The 22,916-nt window shown below is 41.4% G+C and overlaps 1 protein-coding gene across 2 annotated transcripts in view; it reads left to right on the top strand.

Moving 5' to 3' along the window:
• The first annotated feature begins 5,271 nt into the window (after positions 1–5,271).
• SLC22A15 (solute carrier family 22 member 15) overlaps positions 5,272–22,916 on the top strand; it is a 51,829-nt gene continuing 34,184 nt past the window's right edge. For both annotated transcript variants that reach the window (XM_035314782.1, XM_035314783.1), the window contains exons 1-4: positions 5,272–5,424; positions 17,641–17,853; positions 20,467–20,599; positions 21,678–21,842. In XM_035314782.1, coding sequence (XP_035170673.1) covers positions 5,338–5,424; positions 17,641–17,853; positions 20,467–20,599; positions 21,678–21,842 — 598 coding nt within the window. In that variant the 5' untranslated portion in view covers positions 5,272–5,337. The remainder of the gene's footprint in view (positions 5,425–17,640; positions 17,854–20,466; positions 20,600–21,677; positions 21,843–22,916) is intronic.

The raw sequence follows: 22,916 nt of genomic DNA, 5'->3' as shown, positions 1-22,916 counted from the left end.
TTTCTTTCTTTCTTTCTTTCTTTCTTTCTTTCTTTCTTTCTTTCTTTTTCTTTTTCTTTTTCTTTTTCTTTCTTTTTTTCTTTCGTTCTTCATCTAAGTTTTTAGTATGCCTTAAGCACACAATTGTGGTTCATAAACTCTTTTCTCAGCCTGAAAACCCTGAAGGCATTAGTGGTGAAAACAGAGTTCCCACCACAGGGTGGACAATGCAGGCCAAGTCTAAGTGATGGGAAACTGAGTTGGATCAGGGACATACTGGCCAAGAAGGATGTTAGACACAGGTGTGTGCCTTAGGACATGACCAGGAGTGTCATTTTGAGAGCAACTAGCCACTGTCAGAGACACATGATTGGTGGGGAAGCTCAGATCCCTCTGGAACCTGAACAGGAGCTGGTTTGCAACAGACAGCTGTCCATCTTGCAAGGGACAGGGAATCAGCTTGTAACATCATTCACAGCACAGCCAGAAATTCAGCATCCTCAAGCCTCATCTAAGATTGAAAAGTGCCTCCAAAATAATTGTTTGTTGCTTTGTTTGCAAAAAGTGCAAAGGGCACATCAGAGAAACAAAAATGCCTCGGTGGATTGTTTGGCTGAACACTTAGTCAGGGTGTATTGTAATGAGCCATATGCTAGCTTTGCATAGTATTATGGAGCAAGCCAGCTGCAATGTGCAGCTGATTAGTCTGGTTGGAAAAAAACTTCATTTTCTGTAAGAGAAGGACAGCAACAGCAAGCATTCTGGCAGGTGCCAAACAACCTCTCAGACTGCTCCTGTCATTTTGCTATGGATCAGACCGAGCTAGGAGAGAAAAAGAACCTCTGCATAATTTTTGTCCAGGGAGGGAACCTCGTTAGCCCTGGGCTTGTTTAACAGTAGCTGTATTTATGAACCACATCCCTTTTATTTTCTTATGGAAGATGTTTCCACCACTTCTCCCTGCAGCTGTCATTCTCATTGCTTCAGTCAGAGCTCAATCATACAGCATTCAGTTTAGCTGATGTGGTGGAAACCTTCTGTGAGTTAAGGGGATGGAGGCCAGGAGGGGATGGGAACCTGCTGAAGTGTAAGATCATGGAAGCCTCTGTGCAGCATCCAAGCAAAGGTCCTTCTGCCCCAAATCCCATCTCTTGCTGTGGCCAAAAGCTGATACTTAGGCAAGAGTATAAAGAGAGAGAGTAAGCATTTCCTCCAGATATCAGCACTAAACAATTTGTGTCTCAGGGACTTCCTGGAGCCAGAAGTACTTCCTCTTTGCATTTGATAGACCTCAATGGACTTTCCTTCTGTGCACTTGTACGGCTTTCACTTGAACCCACTTGATCTTCTGGCATCCATAGCAGCCTGGGCTAAGGAGTTTCACAGCAACTTGCTAAGCCACTGGTGGACAAGCTGAGACTTCCACCATCAGGAACAGATCTGCTCTAGATCTCAAGCTGTGCTAAATGCTGAATCAAGGATCTGTGTAGCCATCCTTTAAATGGGTCAGAAATCCCCAAGCAGAGGGTGAGAACATCAATCGTTTTTTTAAGGTCTTCTTTCAAACTATTACTGGTTGTGTCTCCAATGCAAAATTAACAGCTGTGTCAGAATCCATTATGAACTAATACAACAAATGTAGAAACACAATGCCAATGAACCAGAACGGGATTTTAGCTTTAAGAAATCTGATTTAACTGTTTTTTAGAGAGAAATTTATTTTAGGATTATCCCTTTGCATTTACATAGATCTAGTGCTTTGAATGCTCTGGGCCATCATTACACACAGACAAAGGGGCTGAACATACATGAAAATAACTTCAGAAAGGCTGAAAAGAAGCCACGAGTCTATCTCTGTCTCTGTGTTGGGGTGCCCACATGAATTTGACATCTAAGCATCTAAAGCGCAACGGCAATGAAGCAGTAGTAACAGAAGGAGGTTGGGAGTGATGTGGTAAAACCTTGGGGATACCATATTTATGTCTGAGTGAGAAGGCTGATTCAGTCTCATTAAAAGAAAAATTCCCCACAGACGGGAGTGTTCAGACTATTCTTATTTGACATGGTTATTGATGAGGAGGAGGATGGAGCAAATCGCACATTAATGAACTTCACAGACAATAATACCCTGGGAAGCTCTGAGGGCTCCAGTGAGGCGAGACCATTGGACAAGTGGAGTGCAGCGCTATCATTATGCCAGTAAAATGCTGAAACTTCTGAACATTGCATCCAACCCTTTCCAAAACCAGTGGGCTCATGGGACAGACACCTTTCATTGTCAGTGAAAATCAGCAAGATGAAGAAGCCTGTTTTCCTCTAACTTCACCATATGGTCTTTGTAGAACATGACATGAGGTGACCTGAGTGTTTGGGGTTTAGGGTGACAGTTAATAGGTATTTCACTTCACACAGACTGTTCTTCCTCTCCTCTCCTCTCCTCTCCTCTCCTCTCCTCTCCTCTCCTCTCCTCTCCTCTCCTCTCCTCTCCTCACCTCTCCTCTCCTCTCCTCTCCTCTCCTCTCCTTTCCTCTCCTCTCCGCTCCTCTCCTCTCCTCCCCTCTTCTCCCCTCTCCTCCCTTCCCCTCTCCTCTCCAAGACCTGTAAGTTTTAGAACAAAGTGGGAATATGCGAGGTTCAGCCTTACGGGGGACGTGGACACCACCAGGGCCATGTAAGAGGTGAAGCATGTGACACCACGCATTCTGCTCCGCAGCAACATAAAGGAGTGAGCTTCTGAATGAGCAAGTGAACAAACCACCTTTGGTAGCTGAACCCAATACTGTGATACTATACAGCCTCTCGTGACTGCAACCATGCAGCCTCCTGTTGCCTGCATAGATCTGGGCCCCTAGTCCAGCTGCATAACACCAGCTCCCAGCTGAACTCGGACTTCATACTGAGTCAGAAGTGTGGCTACAGCAGCTGCAGGTGAGACAAGGACAGCAAGAACCACAGCACGGCTAAGGTTGGAAGTGGCCTGTGGAGATCATCTAGGCCAACTCCCTTGATCAAGCAGATCAGCTAGCTACAGCTGCTTGTCCAGGACCATGTCCAGTCATGTTTTGAATGTCTCCACAGATGAATACTCCATAGCCTGTCTGGACAACCTGATCCAGTGTTTGAACACCCTCAAGTTAAAATTAATAGTTTTGTGTTCAGATTGAAGGTTTTGTTTTTGTTTGTTTGTTTTGTTTGTTTTCCTAACTTGTGCACATTGCTTTTTCTCCAGTCACTGGCACCACTGAGAACAGTCTGGTGCCCTCTTCTTCCTTCCCTCCCTCCCTTCAAGTATTCGTACATAGTAAGTTCTCCTCTGAGCCTTCTCTGCTCCAGGCTGGGCGGTCCCAGCTCCTGCAGCCTTTCCTCAGATGAGAGATGCTCCAGTCCCTCCGCCATTTCATGGTCTGGTAGGAGATGGATCCCTGACAGCTGTCAGGGATCCATCTCCTACCAGGACATCGCCTTTTGCGGCAGGTATGGGTGTGCCTGAAGCCAACACGGTAACTTTGGCACAGTCAGGACTGGAGGCTACAGGAGCTGGCAGTGCTATCTCCAGAGACGAGCTGTGCAAGAGCAGAGCAGGAGTGTCACCCAGAAGGCAGCAGCAGATGGAGGTGAGTACAGCCTGTCCCAGCTGCTGCCCAAGGGGGAGGCAGAGGCTGTGATTTGGGTGGCTGCAAGGCAACAGGTAAAATAGGGAGGAAAACTACCAGGTGGGCAGTCAAGGTGGGCTGAGAGATCACAGCAAAGGCAGTGGCCCTCCCCAGTGCTGGCCAAGCTGGGTTAAAGCTACAATTGGCACAGAGTGCAACTGGATTGACTGGGAGGGTGCGAAGGGTGGAGGAACATCGAGCGTCCTCAGCACCAGAACACCTCCTCTGCATCTTAGCCAAGTAATAAAATGAGACAAGTGCGGTTGGATGAACACCAGAAAGGTCCTGACATTTCAGAAATCCTTTGCTGTTTTGCCTTTAATCAGTCTGCACTAAGCCTCAAATATGAAAAGAAATGCTTAGGGCAAAGGTGAATTTCATAGTAAGAGCAAATTGCTTTGACGCTTGTCAATTTGCTGAGATTTTTATGGCAAGGAAATGATATTATTTCCCAGGCTCCTGGCATGGCACTAAAGGTCACGCCTCACAACACAGCTCTCTTCCTTTTTTTTTTTTTTTTTTTCCCCAGCTGTTGTTCATAGGACAAAAACCACAAGAGGCATGAAGATGTCACTGCCGCTTCCTGGTACCGCCAGGATAAAAAGCCTCAGCAACCTAGGTTGCTGCATGTTCTCAGAAGTTTATTGTGAATTTGGAATGAAAATAGATAGTGAAAAGTTCACGGCCACTTTGCATGAATATTCTCGAGTACCACACAGATGTATCTATCTCCCTTCCCTTCTCACTCAGTAGAGTTCACTTTCCTTCACAAATCAGCCTCATTACTTCTAAATGAGAACTTCTCCCACACGTTCACAATGCAGGCTCTCTAAATAAATACTTTCCACAAAACACTGCACAAGTACTATCGTTTTATGAAGACAGCCATAACAGCAGGTACGCTATGAAGTGTAATTACAGAATATCCCACAGTTGAGGTGTGTCAAGATACAGGGGTCATGCATAAATTTACAGGCCTTAAGCAGCGTGTTCTGTGTGGGTGCAGCTCCTTAGGCACAGGGCTAACTGTTCAGTGAGGGTGCGAACCCACTGAGCACAGTCTGTAACTGAGCTTCTGCTCTTACGAAGAAACTGCATCAGAGCTAAATTGCTGCATGGAGGCTGCCAGAAAACCAGGAGCCACCACATTAGCAGGGACCCTGAGCAGTCTCCCCACGAAGCCAGCGTGCTGACACAGGTCTGTCTTGGCCTTGGGGGTCCAGCTGTATCACCCTTCCCTCATCTGCTTCCAGAAAGCTGGCACTGGAGCCGCTGTGCCTCACAAGCAGCACCCCCAACTCCACCAGCACCCGTCTCCCCCGCACTGCGCCATCCTCCACACTGCCACCCTCATGCACCCCTCACACCCCACACACCCCTCACAGACCTCTCACACGATCCCTCACACCCCCTCATGGTCGCCTCGAACACCTCACACACCCCCTCACACACCCCCTCAGACACCCCTCACACGCCCCTTCCCGCCTCCATCCCGCGGGCAGGATAATGGCAGCCAGAGCAGCGCGAGTCCCTTCCCTTCCCACTCCCCCATCGCCACCCAACCCCCGAGGGCGCGCCTGCGCCAACGCTCGCAGCAGCCGCCATGGCCGCTCCCCTCCTCGGCGCATGTGCCTGAGCGCCTCCTGCTCCTCCTCCTGCTGCCGCCGCTGCCGCTGCCGGCCCCGGCCGGGCTCTGCGCGGCGGGATGGAGGTGGAGGAGGCGTTCCCGCTGGTGGGGCAGATGGGTCCCTACCAGGTGTACCTGTGTGTCCTGCTGGCCGTGCTCCTGCAGGTGAGGGAGGGCGGCCGGGATTTCTGCGGGGCTGGGAGGTGCTGGCTGCTGTCACAGGTGCTGCCGGGGTCCGGCACTGCCTGGCCGTAGTGGCCTAGGGTGGTGTTCCCCGGGTGGTGCCCTGGTGAAGGAAGGGTTGCAGAGATACAGGTGCTCGCTGATGCCTCTGGGTGTAGGAGCTGTCACCTAAAAATCTCATGGGCTGTGACTGCTCGTGGTATGTCATCTTGCCTTGACTTCATCTTCAGCATGTTTCTATGTTAGGTGTTTGGGCAGGGCTCAGCCTGTCAGGTCTGTATTCCTACGAGATTCAAACTGCTTGTAAGGTCAGTGATAGAAGCAAAATGCTTCAGTGATAGAAACAGAGCCCAACGTAACAGCAAAGCTCTGTATTCAGAGACCTGCGAACCTAGTGATGTGACCTGCTGCCAGCTCCGTCCGTACTTCCTGCTTTGCGTTGTCTTCATGCCCAATACTAAAGCTGTGTGTGGAGATGAGGACAATACGTGTATCTTCATACCTTCCCAAAGGGATAAGGTACAGCTCCATTCTAACTTGTCAAAAACTCGATGGCAGTGAGTTCAGCTAGGCTTAGTAATGCTGGATTGCTGCCACTGTGGGAACATACCAGCTGCAGGAGGGAAGAGGGGGGGACTTAAAAGCATCCCTCCTGCTGCTGACCAGTATCTTCTGGTAATCTACAACTCCCAGTCATGAGCTGTGAGACTGAAGATGTCTTCAGTCAGCCAAGGGACTGATGGCAGTAGTAAGAAACTTTGTAAGGTGACCAAAAAAAAACTCATATGCCCAGTCCTGTCAGCTGGGAATTCTGTACTTGCTTGCTAAGATGATGTATGGCAAAGGCCTCGTAGGTTTCAGTTTCCTTGTACTGTTTTTCCTCTTTTTGCATCCATGATTTAACTTATTTATCCTTTAAAATTAAGCACTGCTTAGAACTTGATCTTCTGGCCAACTGGCAAGATGACTTCTTTCCTCGCTCCCTCAACTTCAGCGAGCATACAATAGTTACTTTTTCCTTCTAGTGGTGGCCATGTTTTGGAAAAAAACAGCAACTACAACGAGTGCTCTGTATTCCAAGAGGGTTGGGTAGCGTGGTTCAACTGTCCTGTAATGCCTTTTTTATTTGTTTGCTTTGTAATGGATTAACTTGTATTTCCCATGGCAGAAGCAGACAGAAGTATTTTTGCGAATCACAGAGCAAATTCAGAATAATTTATTTTATTTTATTTTATTTTTTTTCTGGTGGGGAGGAGTGGAACAGGTGCCCAGACTTGTTTTTTATAATTCTCAAATTATTTGATCTTTGATTCCCTAACTTCACCAATGACAATCACCCCTTGGCTGATACAGACTTCTATGCCTGCACAGATGTGAAACACAGAAAACACTAGGGAATTAGATGTGAAGCTTGTTGTCTTTCAGTCTGTGGGTAGGTTCAGATATATACCACTGGCTCCTGCTTGGGTGGCTGATTGCTTTCTGTGCTCCTTTATTGGTGCCAGGTTATGTAATGTGTCACTGGGATGTGCTAGAGTAAGTTTGAAGGGCGGTGCTGTGGCTGGTGTTAATCATTTGTCTGATTTATTGAAGGACACACACAAAGGTGTAAGTAAAGTATTTGGTGTGTGTGATGTGGATTTGGGTAATCATGGGCTCTCAGTGCCTCAGATGCAGCATCTGGCTAGAGAAAGAGATCCCCTGTTAGTCTGTCAGTGCCTCTGCCATGGACTGACTGTCCCAATTGATTGCTTATTTCCCTGTTCCTTCCTACAAGCTTCCTCAGTTGGCTTGTGGTTTTTGTGTTGCTAGAATATTTGTAACAAAAATATTTCTACATTCTTAAAAGTAACAATACCACAGGGTGAAAATTGGTTTTGTCTTCGCTCTGAATCAGATGAAGGGTACTAAGCTTAAACTGCTTTCCCTACCCCATAAGATTCCCTACAGATTTTCTGCTTTCCATGTGGAATTTGTGCTTTTTCATCTCTGGATGTTTCTCATCTGTTGACTTTCATCTACTTTGTAGTTCTTTTCCCTCATCTTGCAGTGTTTTTTTTTCCTCTTAAAAACTTACACAGTGAACTGTGCATAGCCTTACTGATATGCCCTGGTAAAGCCTTCATGTCTGATCTTTGAATTCAAAATGCAAACATAGTTTAGCTTACAGCATTTCTTTGAGATGAGTTGTACCGAATGCTGAAGTTTGTACGAGTGACACTTTCCACATGGCAGTCAGTTTTCACGTGGGCTTGAGTGAGCTGGTGCTAGACCTATGGGATGAGCTAACACTGGAAAGAAAACCCTCCAGGTTGCTTGTAGGTGGAAAATTGTCTCTGAATGTCATCAGTGTAAAATTAGCCTAAGTCTTGTGGGCCGCTGTCGTTCAACTTTTCAGGGTGTTTGATTTCACTTTCTTGCTGATCCTTTTGTTCCTCTACTACCTGCTGCTGTTACTCATTAACTTGTTGGAGCTGTTACCACATTAAACTGTGGTTTATTCGCGACCAGCTTAATGAATTTGGAAGATTTTTGGATGTGTTCTGTAGCAGTGGTTGATATCTTTATAGTGGCATGATGATAGCTAAAGCAGAGAAACGTTTTGCACCAGTATCTATAGAATTACCCAAAGACCAAACTTATCTGAAGGATTTGGGGTTAGGCTAATTGTATGAATTGCGGGCTGCGTTAGTCTTGCGTTTCTAGTGCATCTTCAAGAGAGTTAGAGGGAGGAGTAAAGTGAGCTGATAACTCTTGGAATACTTACAACTTTACTTTGAACTGAAAGTAGGTGCCTGACACCTATTGATTACTAGAAAAGTGCTCACTAAAAAGTGCTCACCTTCTGAAGAACGCGTATCCATACATTATTAAAAGGGTGTCTTGTGTTTAGTGTGTAGCAACATTGGACAATCTCACATCTGGATCAGATGCCTGAAGAGTGTACAAGTGTCAAAAGGTATTTATTGCTCCCAGTAAATGTAGTTGAAGGAGACTTGCATTTGCCAGTGAATCTGAATTACAAGATTGCTCAAATCCAATCTGAACCTGAAACAGAAATTGAAGAATGGCAGTGTGTTGTGACTATGTCTCTTTTGAAAGGCTTCTTAAAACCTTTTGGAGTTAAAAGGGAGGTCCTGTTTACAAAGCTGGAAAAGGCATTGTAGAAAGGTTACATGCGCCTTGCCCAGTGATATGAATAATTACCTAGGGTGTTGTTTCTCTCTAGCTTGGAACTATTACTAACTGAAGGGAAGATGGAATAAGAATTAGTGTAATCAAGTTTCTTGAAGAATACTTTGCCTTAAGTTAAAACAAAGTTATTCTTGATGCAGTTGCAGCATGATTAGAATATCATGATGCAGAAAGCTGCTCCTTAACCAGCCCATCTGCACAAATGTTCTGAGGGAAAGCATGTACTTGGGCACATAGCTTAAGTAAGGTAAGTTCTTTCTGAATCTTTAGAAGTAATTCAAAAGGAGCAGTGTCTGGCTCCAGATAGGATACAGATGTGATTCCATGCTTAGCATGGCTTAACGCTGTTTCTTGACATAACATTTCCTACTCATTCAGAAGATGAAATACAGGAAGGTGTAGGAGCACACTATCACTCAGCATCTGTAATGACACTAATAAAATCTTGTCAGTGAATCTTTTCAATGCTTGTATGAGCCAATTATGCTGTTCTTTGAACTATGTGGAACCGGTCATAAACTAATACAGTGTAGTCCCTCCTTGATGAGGCATACTGTTTGGATCACATCTGAATGGAAGGCACAAAACGAATCTGAAGTGTAATGAAAAATTTAAAGTGAAGGAAAGAATTACACTTGCTAGGATAGGTTGCTAAAGGTGTTCAGGGGCATCATGACAGATGCTTGCACTGTAACTTAGACATAGTTCAACTTTAAGAGTCTATAAGGTACGTAAGCAAGGCAACGGGTATAAAAAAGCTGTATGGAATTGCTGTGTGACATTCCTTCACTTTGATTACCTCACTATTTGGCTACTTTTTTTTCTTAACATCTATGGGAGAAGTTTTAAGTCCCTTTCTTGGGAAAGCGGTTGCAGAATGTGCATCAGATGTGTGCAGCCACTTATGTGGAGGAGTGGTTTCAAATGTGGCAATACAAGCAGATGAAGTACAGAGTCCCAATTTTACTTTCTTGAGGTGAGCTTCTTATTCCCACGTATTTCATACATTGTATCTTAAGAATATGCTTATACTAAAGAATACAAGGACTTCTACTTTCCTTGTAGAAGTGATGAAGGTTTCTAACATAGTTGCAGCTCTGAATATAATGCCTTGGTCTGGTCCTTATTCCTGTTCGGGTGGAAAAATATTTTGGGTGGGCATAAGTATGTAAACTAATTATGGTGCAAGACACATTGCTACACATTTAGTTAAGAAATGTTCCTACCTGAAAGTTGGCAGGATGTGTGAGTAAAGACCAGCCCTACTGCTTGCTTCAGTTGGGTGGAGGAACCTTTTATAGGAAAAAAAGGTTGTTATTTGGTCACATATTGCTTTTTATTTTGTGTGTAATGATTTAGATGCTAACTGAGACTTCACAATGCTTTAGCAAAGTTCTTATCTAGGAGAAGAACCAGAAATATAGTCAAGACTCAGCATGGTCTGTCTTTCTGTAATACTTTCAGATCCTTAACTGTTCCTTAAAAGAAACAATCACTCATCTCTTCTGATACTACAGCTAGAACTTGAAAACGTGAGTGCAGCTGCTGCAGACACTGCATTATCTTCTGCAGAAAGCATGAAATAACAAAGCTGAGTTGTGATCTGCTTTGTTAACAGTGGGGTCCTTAACTCTCAGGTATAATACCGAAGTCTGAAGTCCAGTAACTTTGTCCTCATTGATTAACGTAAAATTGTGAATTTGATATCATTTTTTTCCAAACATAATGCTAAATGGATTGGGGGGAAGTAGGAGTCACAAATTCTTTATCAGCTGCCGATATCTGTCTTCCCTCAAGATTTTGTCTTAGTCCACACCAGTGTATCATCAATACAGCAAAGCTTTAAACACATGCTTATACACGCAATTATGATCAGAGCAACCTTGATGCACAGAAGAAACATGAGCTGTAACTAAGAACTTCCCTTCATTAGCTGGATCTTAAATACAAAGCATGCATAATTGACCTCATATTTTTAGGTGGTTCTACATATCATCGCATAGTTCCCTGGTTTTCTTGCTCTTTTAATGATCACTACATCCACTCTTTGCCACTGAAACCTCATTTTTTTTAATGTATGTTTCCATATAAACATCTCTGGTCAGCTTTTGCAAATTTACAAGGCTGGCTTCAGTTTCTTTGCAGTTCAGTCCTAAAAGGTTCCTGTTCAATGTGTTGTTGAAAGACCTTACCAGAATTCTTGCTGGTGGATATAAGAAGAACCGTGAGTTTTGGGAGAAACACCCAGAAGTGGATATCCTGAGGGCATAGAAACAGAAGAAAACAAGCAGGTTGTTATGCCTATTGAAAAACAAAACACAACAACAACAAAAATGCGTGGATGCTGCCCTACTACAGGCCCGTGACAACAGCAGTAAGTCTAGGAACTCTCCACCTGCCATCACCTACTACAAAAAAACTATTTTATACCAGTCCCCCAGCTACAGAGGGCATGTTCCTGTGTGGCCAGGTTCTCCACGGAGGTGGTCTAGCTTTTCTCAAGGGCAAAGATGATGTGACAAGTAACCATGCTGTGTAAAAAGTGAAGTTGTCAGAAGGAACTTGCTCAGGGATGTTTTACTCTCGCTGTGGTTGAGTGCTTTGCTTTTGGGATGTCTCTTTTAATGGCTGGGAACGGAAGGTGACTGGGAGGCATCAGGTCAATGGTGTCTGGTGTCTTTCTGTGTTGTATGGGAGATGGTGGGGGGGGAGGGGCAGTTTGTTATCAATGAAGTTACTGTTACATAAAATATTTTGTGTGATGGGATGGTAATTAGCTGTGGTGGGAGCTGAAACAATCCTGTCTTCTGTTATTAATCAAGATGGTGTTCAGCCTGGTAGATTCTGTTGGAACAGTCTAGCTGGTCCGTCCTCTGAGCACCTTCAAGACAAGCCTGGGAGTTATCATAGACAGTTCTACTGGATAGCAAAGATTATGAATTAAATATTTACTTTATGACACACTAGTTCCCGTTCCTTCTTCCCTGCCCTTATGTACACACACTCTCCAGTCTTCTCATGTTTTGTAGGCAATAAATTTGCAGTGTTTTTCCACTAGCAAGCCACATCATCATTGCTCTCCTCACCGCTCTCCTCATTTTACAGAGTCTGATTTCCTTTTCTTTCAGGTGATTTGACTGCTAGATGTGTCGTTGCACTCAGAATAATTGTTTCCAGTTTGCACATGGTTGTTTCTCTTTATTTGACCCAAATAAAGTTCTGTGCACTCAAACGCTTTTATTAAAAGAAAAATATGGAAGTAGTTAACATAGTGTCTTGGATTTATAGGTCACACAGTGGTCCATGTGCACTGATTCCCATAAGTAAAATTGCTCTTTGCAAGCAGCAGCTCAGTGGATTGGAGGCCCTTTGGAGGAATAGCATCTGTTCTCTAGGTTTTGTCTGTTTACAGTCTGATCTCTGACTAGGTTTGAGAGGGAGCCAGGTCTTCTGTCACCAATACTTAACCTGGGTAAACATTGTGTTTGGTTGTTTTCCTAATCCTGGTGGGCTTGGGAGGAAGGGTGTTGAGAATTTGCCTTGCGAGGCACAGTGAAGCTTTTGAGATCCTGGGGCAGGGAAAGCTGAGAAGAGTTCTATCCCTAGCTTATTCCAGCTTCCCATTTGTGGCATGCTGTTCAGTTATTGGTGTGTTCAAATATATAGAGAGAGAAAGACACGAGCTTTTAAATCTCTTTGAATTTTGCAGGCCCCCTGCAGACTTTGCACTGAAGATATTAAATCCTTCCACAGTAAATTTAAGACTGCTGACACTTTGGTGTTTCTTAATTATTTTTCACGGCACTTCTTTAAAAGTAATTCAGGTACTTCTGGGGCCTGTGGACTGGAAATTGGAAATCACTGGTGTAGGCAGTTCCACCACAAAGTTGGAAAAACTACTATTTCATTTCTGGAAATCGTGTTGCTCTGAAGTAGCACTAAAACCAAGGCTCTTTTTAAATTAAAAATCACTTATCCTCAGGCAAGTCCTTAAAATGATTAAATGAATGGAAGCAGCTGATACAAATGTCAGCAGTGTCTTTTAATCTGAATCCTTAAATAGCAGAAACTTCTGAAATGATCTGTGTATGCTTTTAATTGCATCTTTTTACCGAGTTAAATGCTTTAGTCATTTGTTAAAGAGGAAGTCCAGGCGCAGCCAAGGATGTGCTCTTTGCACAGTCTTAAAGTGCTCTGTTTGTGAGACCAAGATGCTCGCCCGTGCTTTGGCAGTGTCCCAAACCAGTGTTCTGAGAAAGGTGAGAGCCTTGATCTCTTCTCATGCTGGCTCTGGCTCAGATCTGTTGATTGCCAAAGCAAGCTGGGAGACCCAGAGAGAAAGAGGGGCCAAGATGAAGTGCAGATGGAAGAATGATCTCGCTTGTGGAAGTGGGGCTAAGCTCTGACACCTGCCAGCTCACAAGTCCTGCTTCTTTACTAGCTGTTGAGGACTTCTCCTTCACGTAATCCCGTTCTGTCATTGAGACAGTTCAGTCCTGGGCTGGTACATAGTCTATTCCTAACCTGGAATAGGAACCTCTGCCACCTTTTTGCCTCCTTCTCCTCTAAGTCCTTCTTTACGTAACAGTGCAGTGGCACTTCTAAGGGGGTACAGACGAAGCTGTGTAGCTGGTGTTCAGGTGGGGAGTTGTGGCACTTGATTGCACACTAATACAATTTAACTTCTGCCCAAATAGGAAGACACGAGAGTGTTTATAGTGCTCTTCATAACCTTGATCACCAGTTCTTGTTTTTCAGCTTGGTTCTCTAACTTAGCCATGTGTGAATGCTTATAGAGAACTGCAGGGTTTTATGTGGATATTCTAACAAGGCACAAAAGCTTTTTTCTTCCTGCCTTCTGCTTTTAAAGGCAGCAAAATAACACTTTGATACTACAATTTCCTCCTTCATGTTCAGAGAGCTGTCAACCTATGATGCAAGGTTTGCTCTATTTCCTTTGCAGAGGGGATCCAGTCAGAGCAGTGGCGAGTCCTGTGCCAGCCCTCTGAGCTGCAGCATATGAGCCCACGCTAGATAGGTATGCTTGCCTTTGTAGTGTTGTACGTCATCCAGCATGCTGTGAAAATGCAAATGCTTTAGGCTATGCTGCCACAAACTGTTCTGGAAGCGGTTCTGGCCTCCGGGTTTTGGTCTGCCAGTGTGCAGTGCTGTGTGGTTCAGAGATATGGCAAACTGTCACCTAGCTTGAAGCTTTACTGGGCAAGACTGAGTCTTTTTTTCTGCTTGGTGTACTTCCTTTATAACACATCAGAAGCACTGTAGCACTTGGTTCTCCAACTCAGGTTTCCAACAAATTGCAGGTCTCCTTAGGATTATGTTTACTGCGGTACTTCCTACACTATTATGGGGGGGAAAAAAAAGTATTTATGGTCATCTTTAATGTTCCTTTAGTAGGTAGTGTTCGAGATGTTAGTTTATTCAAGACAGTGGTGTGGCCCAGTCGGGAAGTCTATAGAGGTCTTTCAGATCCTGTAATCTGTTTCATCTGTCCCTGAATAAGTCTTGTAAGTAATTGTCTTGCAAGATTTTGCTACAGTACATGACTGACAGATGACCCTTTAGCAGAAAACTTGTTGTCTGTGTATCTGTAGTACTATGGGGAAATCTAGCTTGTAGGTTGTAATAGCAACCTGTCACCAAAGTTAATTTTTTTTTTTTTTTGGTTACGTTTTTCATGAGGAGTGTTTTTTATCGGAGTTTGGAGCTGTTAAGTGTCTGGGAGATTACACTGTGTTCTTCTGCACATGGCTCTTCATTTTTTGAATGCAAGGGGACCTTTCCCTGTAGTGTGTTACTTTTTCTCTTACTCTGCTACCAAGAGGAGAAAGCTATTTTGATAGAAGGGCATGTTGTCAGCCTAAGGTAACTTTGCAACAGGAAGATACTTTTAGGGTTTTTCTACACACACACACACACACACACACACAAAAAAAAAAAAAAAAAAAAAAGAGTTATCTAAATAAGGTGACCCTCCAGCTTTTCATCTGCTTGTACTGCATTCAGGAGAAATGACTTTAACCCTAAAATGTAAATTTTACCAGATCAAGGTCATTCATTATTCCTTCTAAATTTGTGCCTTCCCCTTAAGGTGCAGTTTTAATGTTTCTGTATTTGAAAGGTCAGAAGCTAGTGGCTTGCTCATTGTTTTGTTCAGCAGTGAATGCTTCAGCTGATACTTGTGTAGAATGTCTAGCCTGGCTGTAAATAGCTGGTGAGCTGATTAAGAAGTGCTTTCAAACTTTGTAGTAGAATTTAAGTCTTGCTTTTGTTCTTTGTTTGTGCTTTATAACGGATAAATTAGATTTATGTTTCTTAAATGATTTTTGGCGTTCATCATGAATGAAAATGTTTAAGCTCTTTCTTTCCTCCCCATGCTAGTTATGTTAGAGATTGATTCTACTTTTTTTCTTCAAAATCATTCATTAGGAAAATGAACATGGAGAAAGGTGATTGCAGGCACCTCTATTAATATTAATTTTAAAATTTTAAGTTAAACTGTTAATGAAGTAGCAGTAAATGATTGACTAAAACTCCCTTTACTTAGCTCAGAAAGTGAAAGTAACAAAGAAAGCAAAAACTAACAGGTTATTAGGTTGTATTTTAGTAAATTTCCATACATCAGAGGCTTCTCATCTATACAGACTATAAAGTTTTAACCTACAAAGAATAGAAACAAACAGAAGAAACTTGAAACTAACAAAACTTCGCTGTTTTTCATCTGTGACTATGAGCTGCTGCCTCTTCCCCCTGTGCTTGGTGTTCGTGTTGATTAATGCAGATCAGTGCATGGAATTCTGTGGGGAGCTGTTAGCATCCACGTACAGCTAATTAATATGGTGTATCAATAGCAGGTATTAATTAAATGACACATACATTTGACTTGTACTATATATTTGCCGCAGTACACGTAGTATAACGTAACCATTTTACACCTTAAGTTGTTATAAAATGCCATCAAAACAGAATAAGGTATTACGTATTGATCAGCAGTCTAAATAACTGTGTTACTGCTAAGCACCAGCATTTAATGCTCTTAAGAGGGGAACCCCCAGATTCATTTAAAAAACAAACAAACAAAAAAACCTACCTTTTATTTCAGTGTTAATACTGTATTTTTGTTCTTGTATTATTGTTCTTTTGTTATACATTTAATATAAAAAAGTAATATTTTGTTACTGTATTATTGTTCTTTGTAAGCTTCAATATTTATTGTTCTCTGTAAGCTTCAAGTTTGCTTCGTCATGTTCTTAATACCACTTCTAGAAAATGTTTCTGGTATTTTGAATTGTAAATAAACTGGGACTGGGGAAGGCTGTGTGTGTTGTTTTTTTTTCTGCTTTGCAACAAAATTAAGAGGATTCACTATACCTGTCAGCCAAAGTAAAAGGCAAACGATCACAAGAAAAATCAGTCTCTTCACAGCAGTGACTTAATTAAACATAAATATAGAAAAAATAGTGTTTGATAACATCAAAGCATGTCACCATCTTTGAATATTTTTCTGATTCAGCATATTAATTGAAAGTGTTTCTATTGTTCTTTCCTTGCTTGCTGCAGCTGCTAAGATGCTTAAGGCTGATTTTTTTATTATTATTAAAAAAGATGATGTTTCTTTGTGTGCCTGCAATCATTTATTTTTCAATTTATTCTTCTGTAGCTGGGGTGGGCTTCACTTGGAGCAAAAATGAAAAGTGTTCAGCTTTCCCTAAACCACATGCCTGGAAGATTTCATTTCCTGAACTACTTCAAAAATGTTTATTTCAGAAGACAAAAACAAGGATGTTACCACTTAGTCCTGACATGGAATTGTCTGCGTGAGTCAGAATACAGAGATGCACCACAGGTCGTGACCTGTAATTCTCATTTCTGACTGATTTCAGACTCTTCCTGAGGACTTGAGAGTAGCGTATCCACATATCCCTAGCAACATACCCACTCAGCTTTTTCACTCCACCTTCCTTGTGTAATCTTAGTCATTGCCCTCTTTCTCAGATGAGGTCTTTCACTTTTCATCATCTGTTTAGAAGTTGTTCTTTAGTTTAAATAATATAATTAACAGATTGTGGCTTTTTCTTCCAAATTCCTTTTCCTTTATTTTTATACTTACAAAAGGAAAGAGAATGAACTTCTGAAGCATTTGCCTCCTAGCACTGCAGCAGTTTATCATGTGGAACACACAAAGGAGCTGATGGAGCCATCGACTCCTTTTGTCTCTTAGGAGATTTTTTACCATGAGTTTTCTGTGGCAAAACTCATGGTACCTCTGCGTTCAAAGAGGTCTAAAACACTGGGTTTTAAGGTGAAGTTGTAATGTTCTAGACTGTAAAGCAGTGGCCTGTGAATGCTCTTCTGGGCAAGAACCAGTGCCCTTACTCCCTGTCAGGTTTAAAACATCTGGGTTTCCAGCAGTTTTATGTATATTTTCCCTAAACAAAGCCAGCTGTTAATTTCTGAATGTAGGCCTTGTGTGGGGGTGCAATATATATTAAAAATATATCTGTACATTTGCATGTATCCCTACTGATAGTAAAGCAGGTTCACAGGAAAAAGTAATTTTGGTAAAAGTGGGAATATAAAATGCTGTGGAAATCTATTCTAAATATCAAATTAAAGAAATGAACAACACAGGTGGAAGGAGAGAGTAAAACGGTAAAATACTTGCATTGAAGACCTACTGCATTAACAACTCTTCCTGCAGCCAGCTGCTGCACTTGCTATGTGTGGAAGTTGGGGGGTGCCAGGAATGGAACTTCCTTAATCTCAAATAATCTGCAGATTAAAAAGTGCAAGAGCCACTGTTGCAAGAGCCGCTGTGTTGAAGTTGTGACTTCGTGGTTTGTGAGATTAGATAGGGACTGTACATGATTGCAGTGGTAGAAAGAGTCCTATTTCATGTTTTCTTTAGATACTCTTTTGATCCAACTGTAAAGGAAGCATTGCTTGGGTGTACACTTAACATCTTTGTTTTTGTCTTTCATTCAGCTCTACGTGGCCACTGAAGCCATCCTCATTGCACTGGTGGGGGCAACTCCTCCTTACCACTGGGATCTCGAAGAGCTCTCAGCTAACCAGAGCCATAGCAACCAGTCAGCGAGCGAGCAGAGGGCCTTTGGGGAATGGCTCCTGACTGCCAATGGCAGCGAGGTTCACAAGCACGTACACTTCAGCAGCAGCTTCACATCAATAGTCTCCGAGGTAGGTCTGGAGCATGTTTTGCTGCCTCGTGTGTAAGTGCTAAATGGCACTGGGGGGTATGGGGCAAGCTGGCAGTACTGCTGCTTCTCCCTTCCCTACTAGTGCATGTTTTGATTAGCAAATGATGCAGGTGCTACCTCCCAGGTAGAGAACAGGTAACCTATCCATATTCTTACTGGCAACAAAAGCTACCTTTGTTTTGCAATGCAGATCCTGACCAACACTCTGGTCCAAAAGTACCCACCTTCTCCACAAGTTGGGTCTTGTAGCTTGATTCCACAATAGAGCTGGAATCATGTAATTGTACATGTGTTCAAACTCCTGCATGTAAAGCTTGCTAATTCACGGCTATTGACCAAATGCATTAATGCTATTTGAATTAGTCCTGTAAGGTAGTTAATGTTATTGGTTATGAGCATATTAACAAAAACTGCGAGTTTGGGAATAGTACCAAGCAATTGTATGCAACAGGCATTGCTTCTTATTCTGGTAATAAAGTGGATATGAGTACTTATGCTACTATTAAAATCAAAATCCTAACAGACAGTGGTATTTTTTTAAGCATAGCTTAAAGCTAATTGTCAAAAAGGTTTTAAAATCTTTTATGGGCTTTTCGTGGTTTGCTTTTACTTTCTCCAAGAATTGTTTATTCTCTTAAACTTGACAAGTGAGACATGTTCATGGAGCCAAGCAGTGGCTTAGGATATAAATTTTGTGAAGATACTTATGCGTATTAGGTGCATAGGTAAGAAATGCAGGTAAAGAACAAAGTTTACTTGAAAAATACAAAATTAAAAAATATCTCATGACATCTGGCGCATTAAAGAACTTCAAAGCAGAATCTGAACTTTTAAGTAAAGGCCCATGTGTATAAAAATACTGTTGCCTCTCCTGTATCCCATGACTAAGATACAGTTTGTTCAAAAATTTGACTGTATGCACGGTACATTTGAAAACTGAGTTAACTATGAAGTTCTTGGTGTATTTTTTCCAGAACGATCTGATGTTGTTCTGGGGATTTCTGATCACTAAGCGATTTCCATACTGACACAGAGAGAAGTTTTCTCTGCATTTGAGGAGGATATTTTTAATGCTTACTTTGTGGCATCACTTAGCAATAACTTGACTATTGCAGAAGTGCTCTGAAAAATATTTTGATGTAAAAAGATGCACAGTATTCTTTTTTTTTTTTTTCAGGAGAGAGGCCTCAAGTCCTTTAAAGGGCTTCTTAGTCACTGAAATTAACTTGCAGAACAAACTTTGCTTTGCCACAACCAAATTTTGCCTTGATCTCTGAACAATTCGGATATAATCTATTGACATAATATCTAGTGTTGGCAGTTTTTTAACATTTATACCAAAATTAGGGAACGATTCTTTAGCTCTTATGAAATTAACTATATTATTCCAAGTTAAAATTAATCTAATGTGCTGTTATAACACGTTTTCCTGGATTTCTTAAACTTAGAGGAGCTGATTTGTGGTCACATGGCTTGCTTTAGAAGATAATTTTGTCAGAATTCTGACACCCTATTACTGTCAGTAAATACATCACCACTTAAATGACAATTCAAACTGAAGCACGTACTGAGAGTAAGCGAATTATGTTCTTGGAGCTTCTGAATGATTTTGTTAGCTCCCTAATCTTGATGAGGTTTAATTGCATGGCTCTGTTATCTTGGTGAGGTAGTTTACAACTGAGTTGTGAAATAATATAAGCATAGCTAGAAAGGATATCCAATGGAGTTTTGGAATTGGAAAAAGTTATGAAGAGAGGATTAGTGTTATTGGAGGGATAATGAAATAATCACTGGTTTACCAGCACAAGAAGAAAAGTTGTGTGTCACTGAAAAGAACTATTATTTTGAGATGTGAGAGGAGTAGAAAAAGAAAAGAATACAAGATATGAAGTTTTTTAGAATAAAAAAAGTGAAATAGTTTTTGAACAGTGAGAACACAGCATAATTTAATTCTAGAGTTTTATGGGAGAAAGGTTCAACCTGGAAGAGGAGATTTTTTGGAGACACTGAAGTCTATAAGATCATATGAGGTTCAGGTGTGTGTTTGGAATAGAAAAGATCTGGAAGTTACAGAAAGTAAACTGTAAAAAAAAAAAAAAAAAAAAAAAAAAGCAATACCAGAAAACTTGTCTAAAACTACCAAAGTGTTTCTCAGTGATGAGACAGTTCATAAGGAAGAGAGGATTATTTCTGGATGTAAATGACAATGCTTTATTTTGCATGGTGTGCCTACGCACTTCAGCAATATATATCGAGAGCTAGGAATGATTTCACTTAAGCTAAGAGATTTATGTGAGAAAAGGCAATGACAAGGAGAGAGGGGGAAGAAGGTTGCAAAATTACAATACCCCGCAAGGGATCTATCCTTGAGTTCAGAATGAAAGACTATGCTTGATCTGAGGGAACTATGCATTTGGTTACTATCCATCCAGAGTCTGGAAAACAGCGTTTGTTTCAGTGTCTGATGACTGACTGAATGAGACGCTTAGGAGACTTAGGCAAGGTTTTATCTTCCTGAAAATATGTCAACCCCTCCAACTATTGGTGAACCATTTTGACTCTGGTTAATTCTCCTTTTTTTGTCTCCATCCAGTGGTTTTTAATTGGCAACACATCGTACAAAGTCAGTGCTGCCAGTTCTTTCTACTTCAGTGGTGTGTTTGTTGGAGCAATTTCCTTTGGCCAGCTCTCAGACCGCTTTGGGAGGAAGAAGGTCTATCTCACAGGTAACCAGTAATGGTCTGTTTCACAGGTAACTTAACAAAATGAATGATGTGAAGTTGTCCTGTCTCTGCAGATGTGTGGCAAGAGCCCAGTTTCTGCTAAGAGCTTGATATGCAGCAGTGAGTCACATGCTGTGATTTCTTTTGTCCTTGCATTACACTTGAATATACTGCCCTTCCAGTGTATGTCCAGGGACAAGAAATTAATATCTGACTGTTCAGTCAGCATCTGAGCATCTGGGAGACATTCTGGATTCAGGAATTGTACTATAAGGGCTTAATGCTTAAGAAATGAGTATATGCAATTGTTATCACGCTCATGGGATCTCCGCAAGTTGCAATTAATATTCCTAGTAATTTATTAGCAATGTTCTTACACATATAACCTGCTGTGAATTTTTTCACCTTTCATCTCTTGGCTGCATAATTTAATTTTTATGTATTTGGGTTCATCCGTTTGAAGTCTAAGTTTTTTTTTTTTGTTTTTTGTTTTTTACTGTGCCCAGATGAAACAACTTTTGGAAATTTTTTTGTACGTGTATTTATAAACTTGCTTGTCAATGGATGAGCATGTAAAACTAAAAACAGTGGCTTTTTTCAAAGAAACAACTTAATTCAAAGCAGATAAAGATGAGCCTGCTATGCAGTGCAAACTTCCCATACACTGTCCTCTGATAAAGCTTCTCATCTCTAGTATATATGGAGTGCTTTCCAAGAATGAAGGGAGATATTTGGTCATAAGTTTAGTCTGTGGCTCTTGTATGGGGATAAATATGAAGCCATTTTAACTGGAGCCCTGTAGTAGGTTTAAATATTTGAGAAAATGTCTTCCATGAACTGAAGTTGAAAGTGTAGTACTGCAAATCATGTACCAGATACTACTCCTTATGTTCCCCTGTTATGATATTGACTTTGGGTACTTGTATTTCTACCCAAACTTGTGGCATGCAGCAGTGTTTTGTAGTTGTTGAATGTGATTACTTAAGATGGAAGTCATTGAACATCAAGTAAAGATGCTAATAAATGCTTCTGTTTTACTTTAGATGTTCTTCTGAAATGAATCTTTTGCATTGTTTTTCAGGTTTTGCCCTTGACATCTTGTTTGCCATTGCAAATGGATTCTCACCCTCATATGAATTCTTTGCCATGTCTCGATTCTTGGTAGGGGTGATGAATGGTGGGATGTCGCTGGTGGCCTTTGTTCTTCTGAATGAGTGTGTGGGTACTGCATACTGGGCATTAGCAGGTAAAATTTGAGTGTCAATGCCTATTTTCAGAATTTTTAGATTTATCATGCACACCACTTGAGACATGCCAAAACTCACTAGCATTTGCCAAGTTAATTCTACTCGCTTGAGCATTTGTGTGACAACAGTCTTTGAGCTTTCCTTTGTTTAATATGAACTTTAGACAAACAGTGATAACGTGGCATCACCCAAATTGACAAAGGTACTTCAATTGAAACAAGTCCCCTGTGGAAGTTATACACCTAAATACTCATCCGTGGTTTATGAAAACTGATCTCTATCCATCAGGATCTTGGGCTGTGCAAAGCAGCTTAGTTTGTTTGTATGATACATACCAATTCTTTCATTCCTGGCTGATCTAATAAATAAATAATAAATAAAAACTTTTTGTGTAATGGGAAGATGAGACAGCTACTGTTAGCGCTCAAAAATGAGTTGTCCCATGTGGTAGTCAACCTTAGAACAAATGATACAGATGCCTTTAACAGCCCTGGTTATTAGCGTTGAAGCTGTACTTCAGATATGACGACTATATACTGTACTGTTTAGGTACAGTCTTTCTTCTGGGCGTGACTTGCCAAGTCCCTGACAAATGGCAAAGAAGTGTTCTGATGAGAGATCAGTGACTGTTTTAAAAGAGAATATCTTGCAAATTATGAGAGCTACAAATGAATACTATGTATTCTTAAAAATACCATTTTCCAGTGGTTTCTAGTATTCTTTACACATAGAAAAATGAAACATTTACACTTAGAATTACAAGACTTAATTATTTACAGTGCTTTGGGTGAGGAGGGCGTAGAAGGGTGTTTCTTGGACTTGTCTTGATCTTTGTGATTAGGTGTAATGCATCTACTCTGTGTGGGTGAAGGACAGAACATTCTTTGGTCAAATAGCTGTGTATTTGCCTGTATTGCTGAGTGAAAATTTTTAATGAAGTTTAACGAAGTTTATGTATGATCTCATATGTTGGTAGTTAGCAATGTTCCTTAAAGGAGTGGTAATGGTGTTTTGTTCTTGTGTTTCTTTTTTTTTTTTTTTTTTTTTTTTTTTTTTTTTTTTTTTTTTTTTTT

This window comes from Oxyura jamaicensis, chromosome 1 (genome assembly GCF_011077185.1).
Source record: "Oxyura jamaicensis isolate SHBP4307 breed ruddy duck chromosome 1, BPBGC_Ojam_1.0, whole genome shotgun sequence".
In the NCBI taxonomy this organism is placed as follows: Eukaryota; Metazoa; Chordata; class Aves; order Anseriformes; family Anatidae; genus Oxyura; species Oxyura jamaicensis.
Note: the sequence above shows the minus strand (reverse complement) of the source record. Positions and strands in the feature narration are given on the sequence as shown.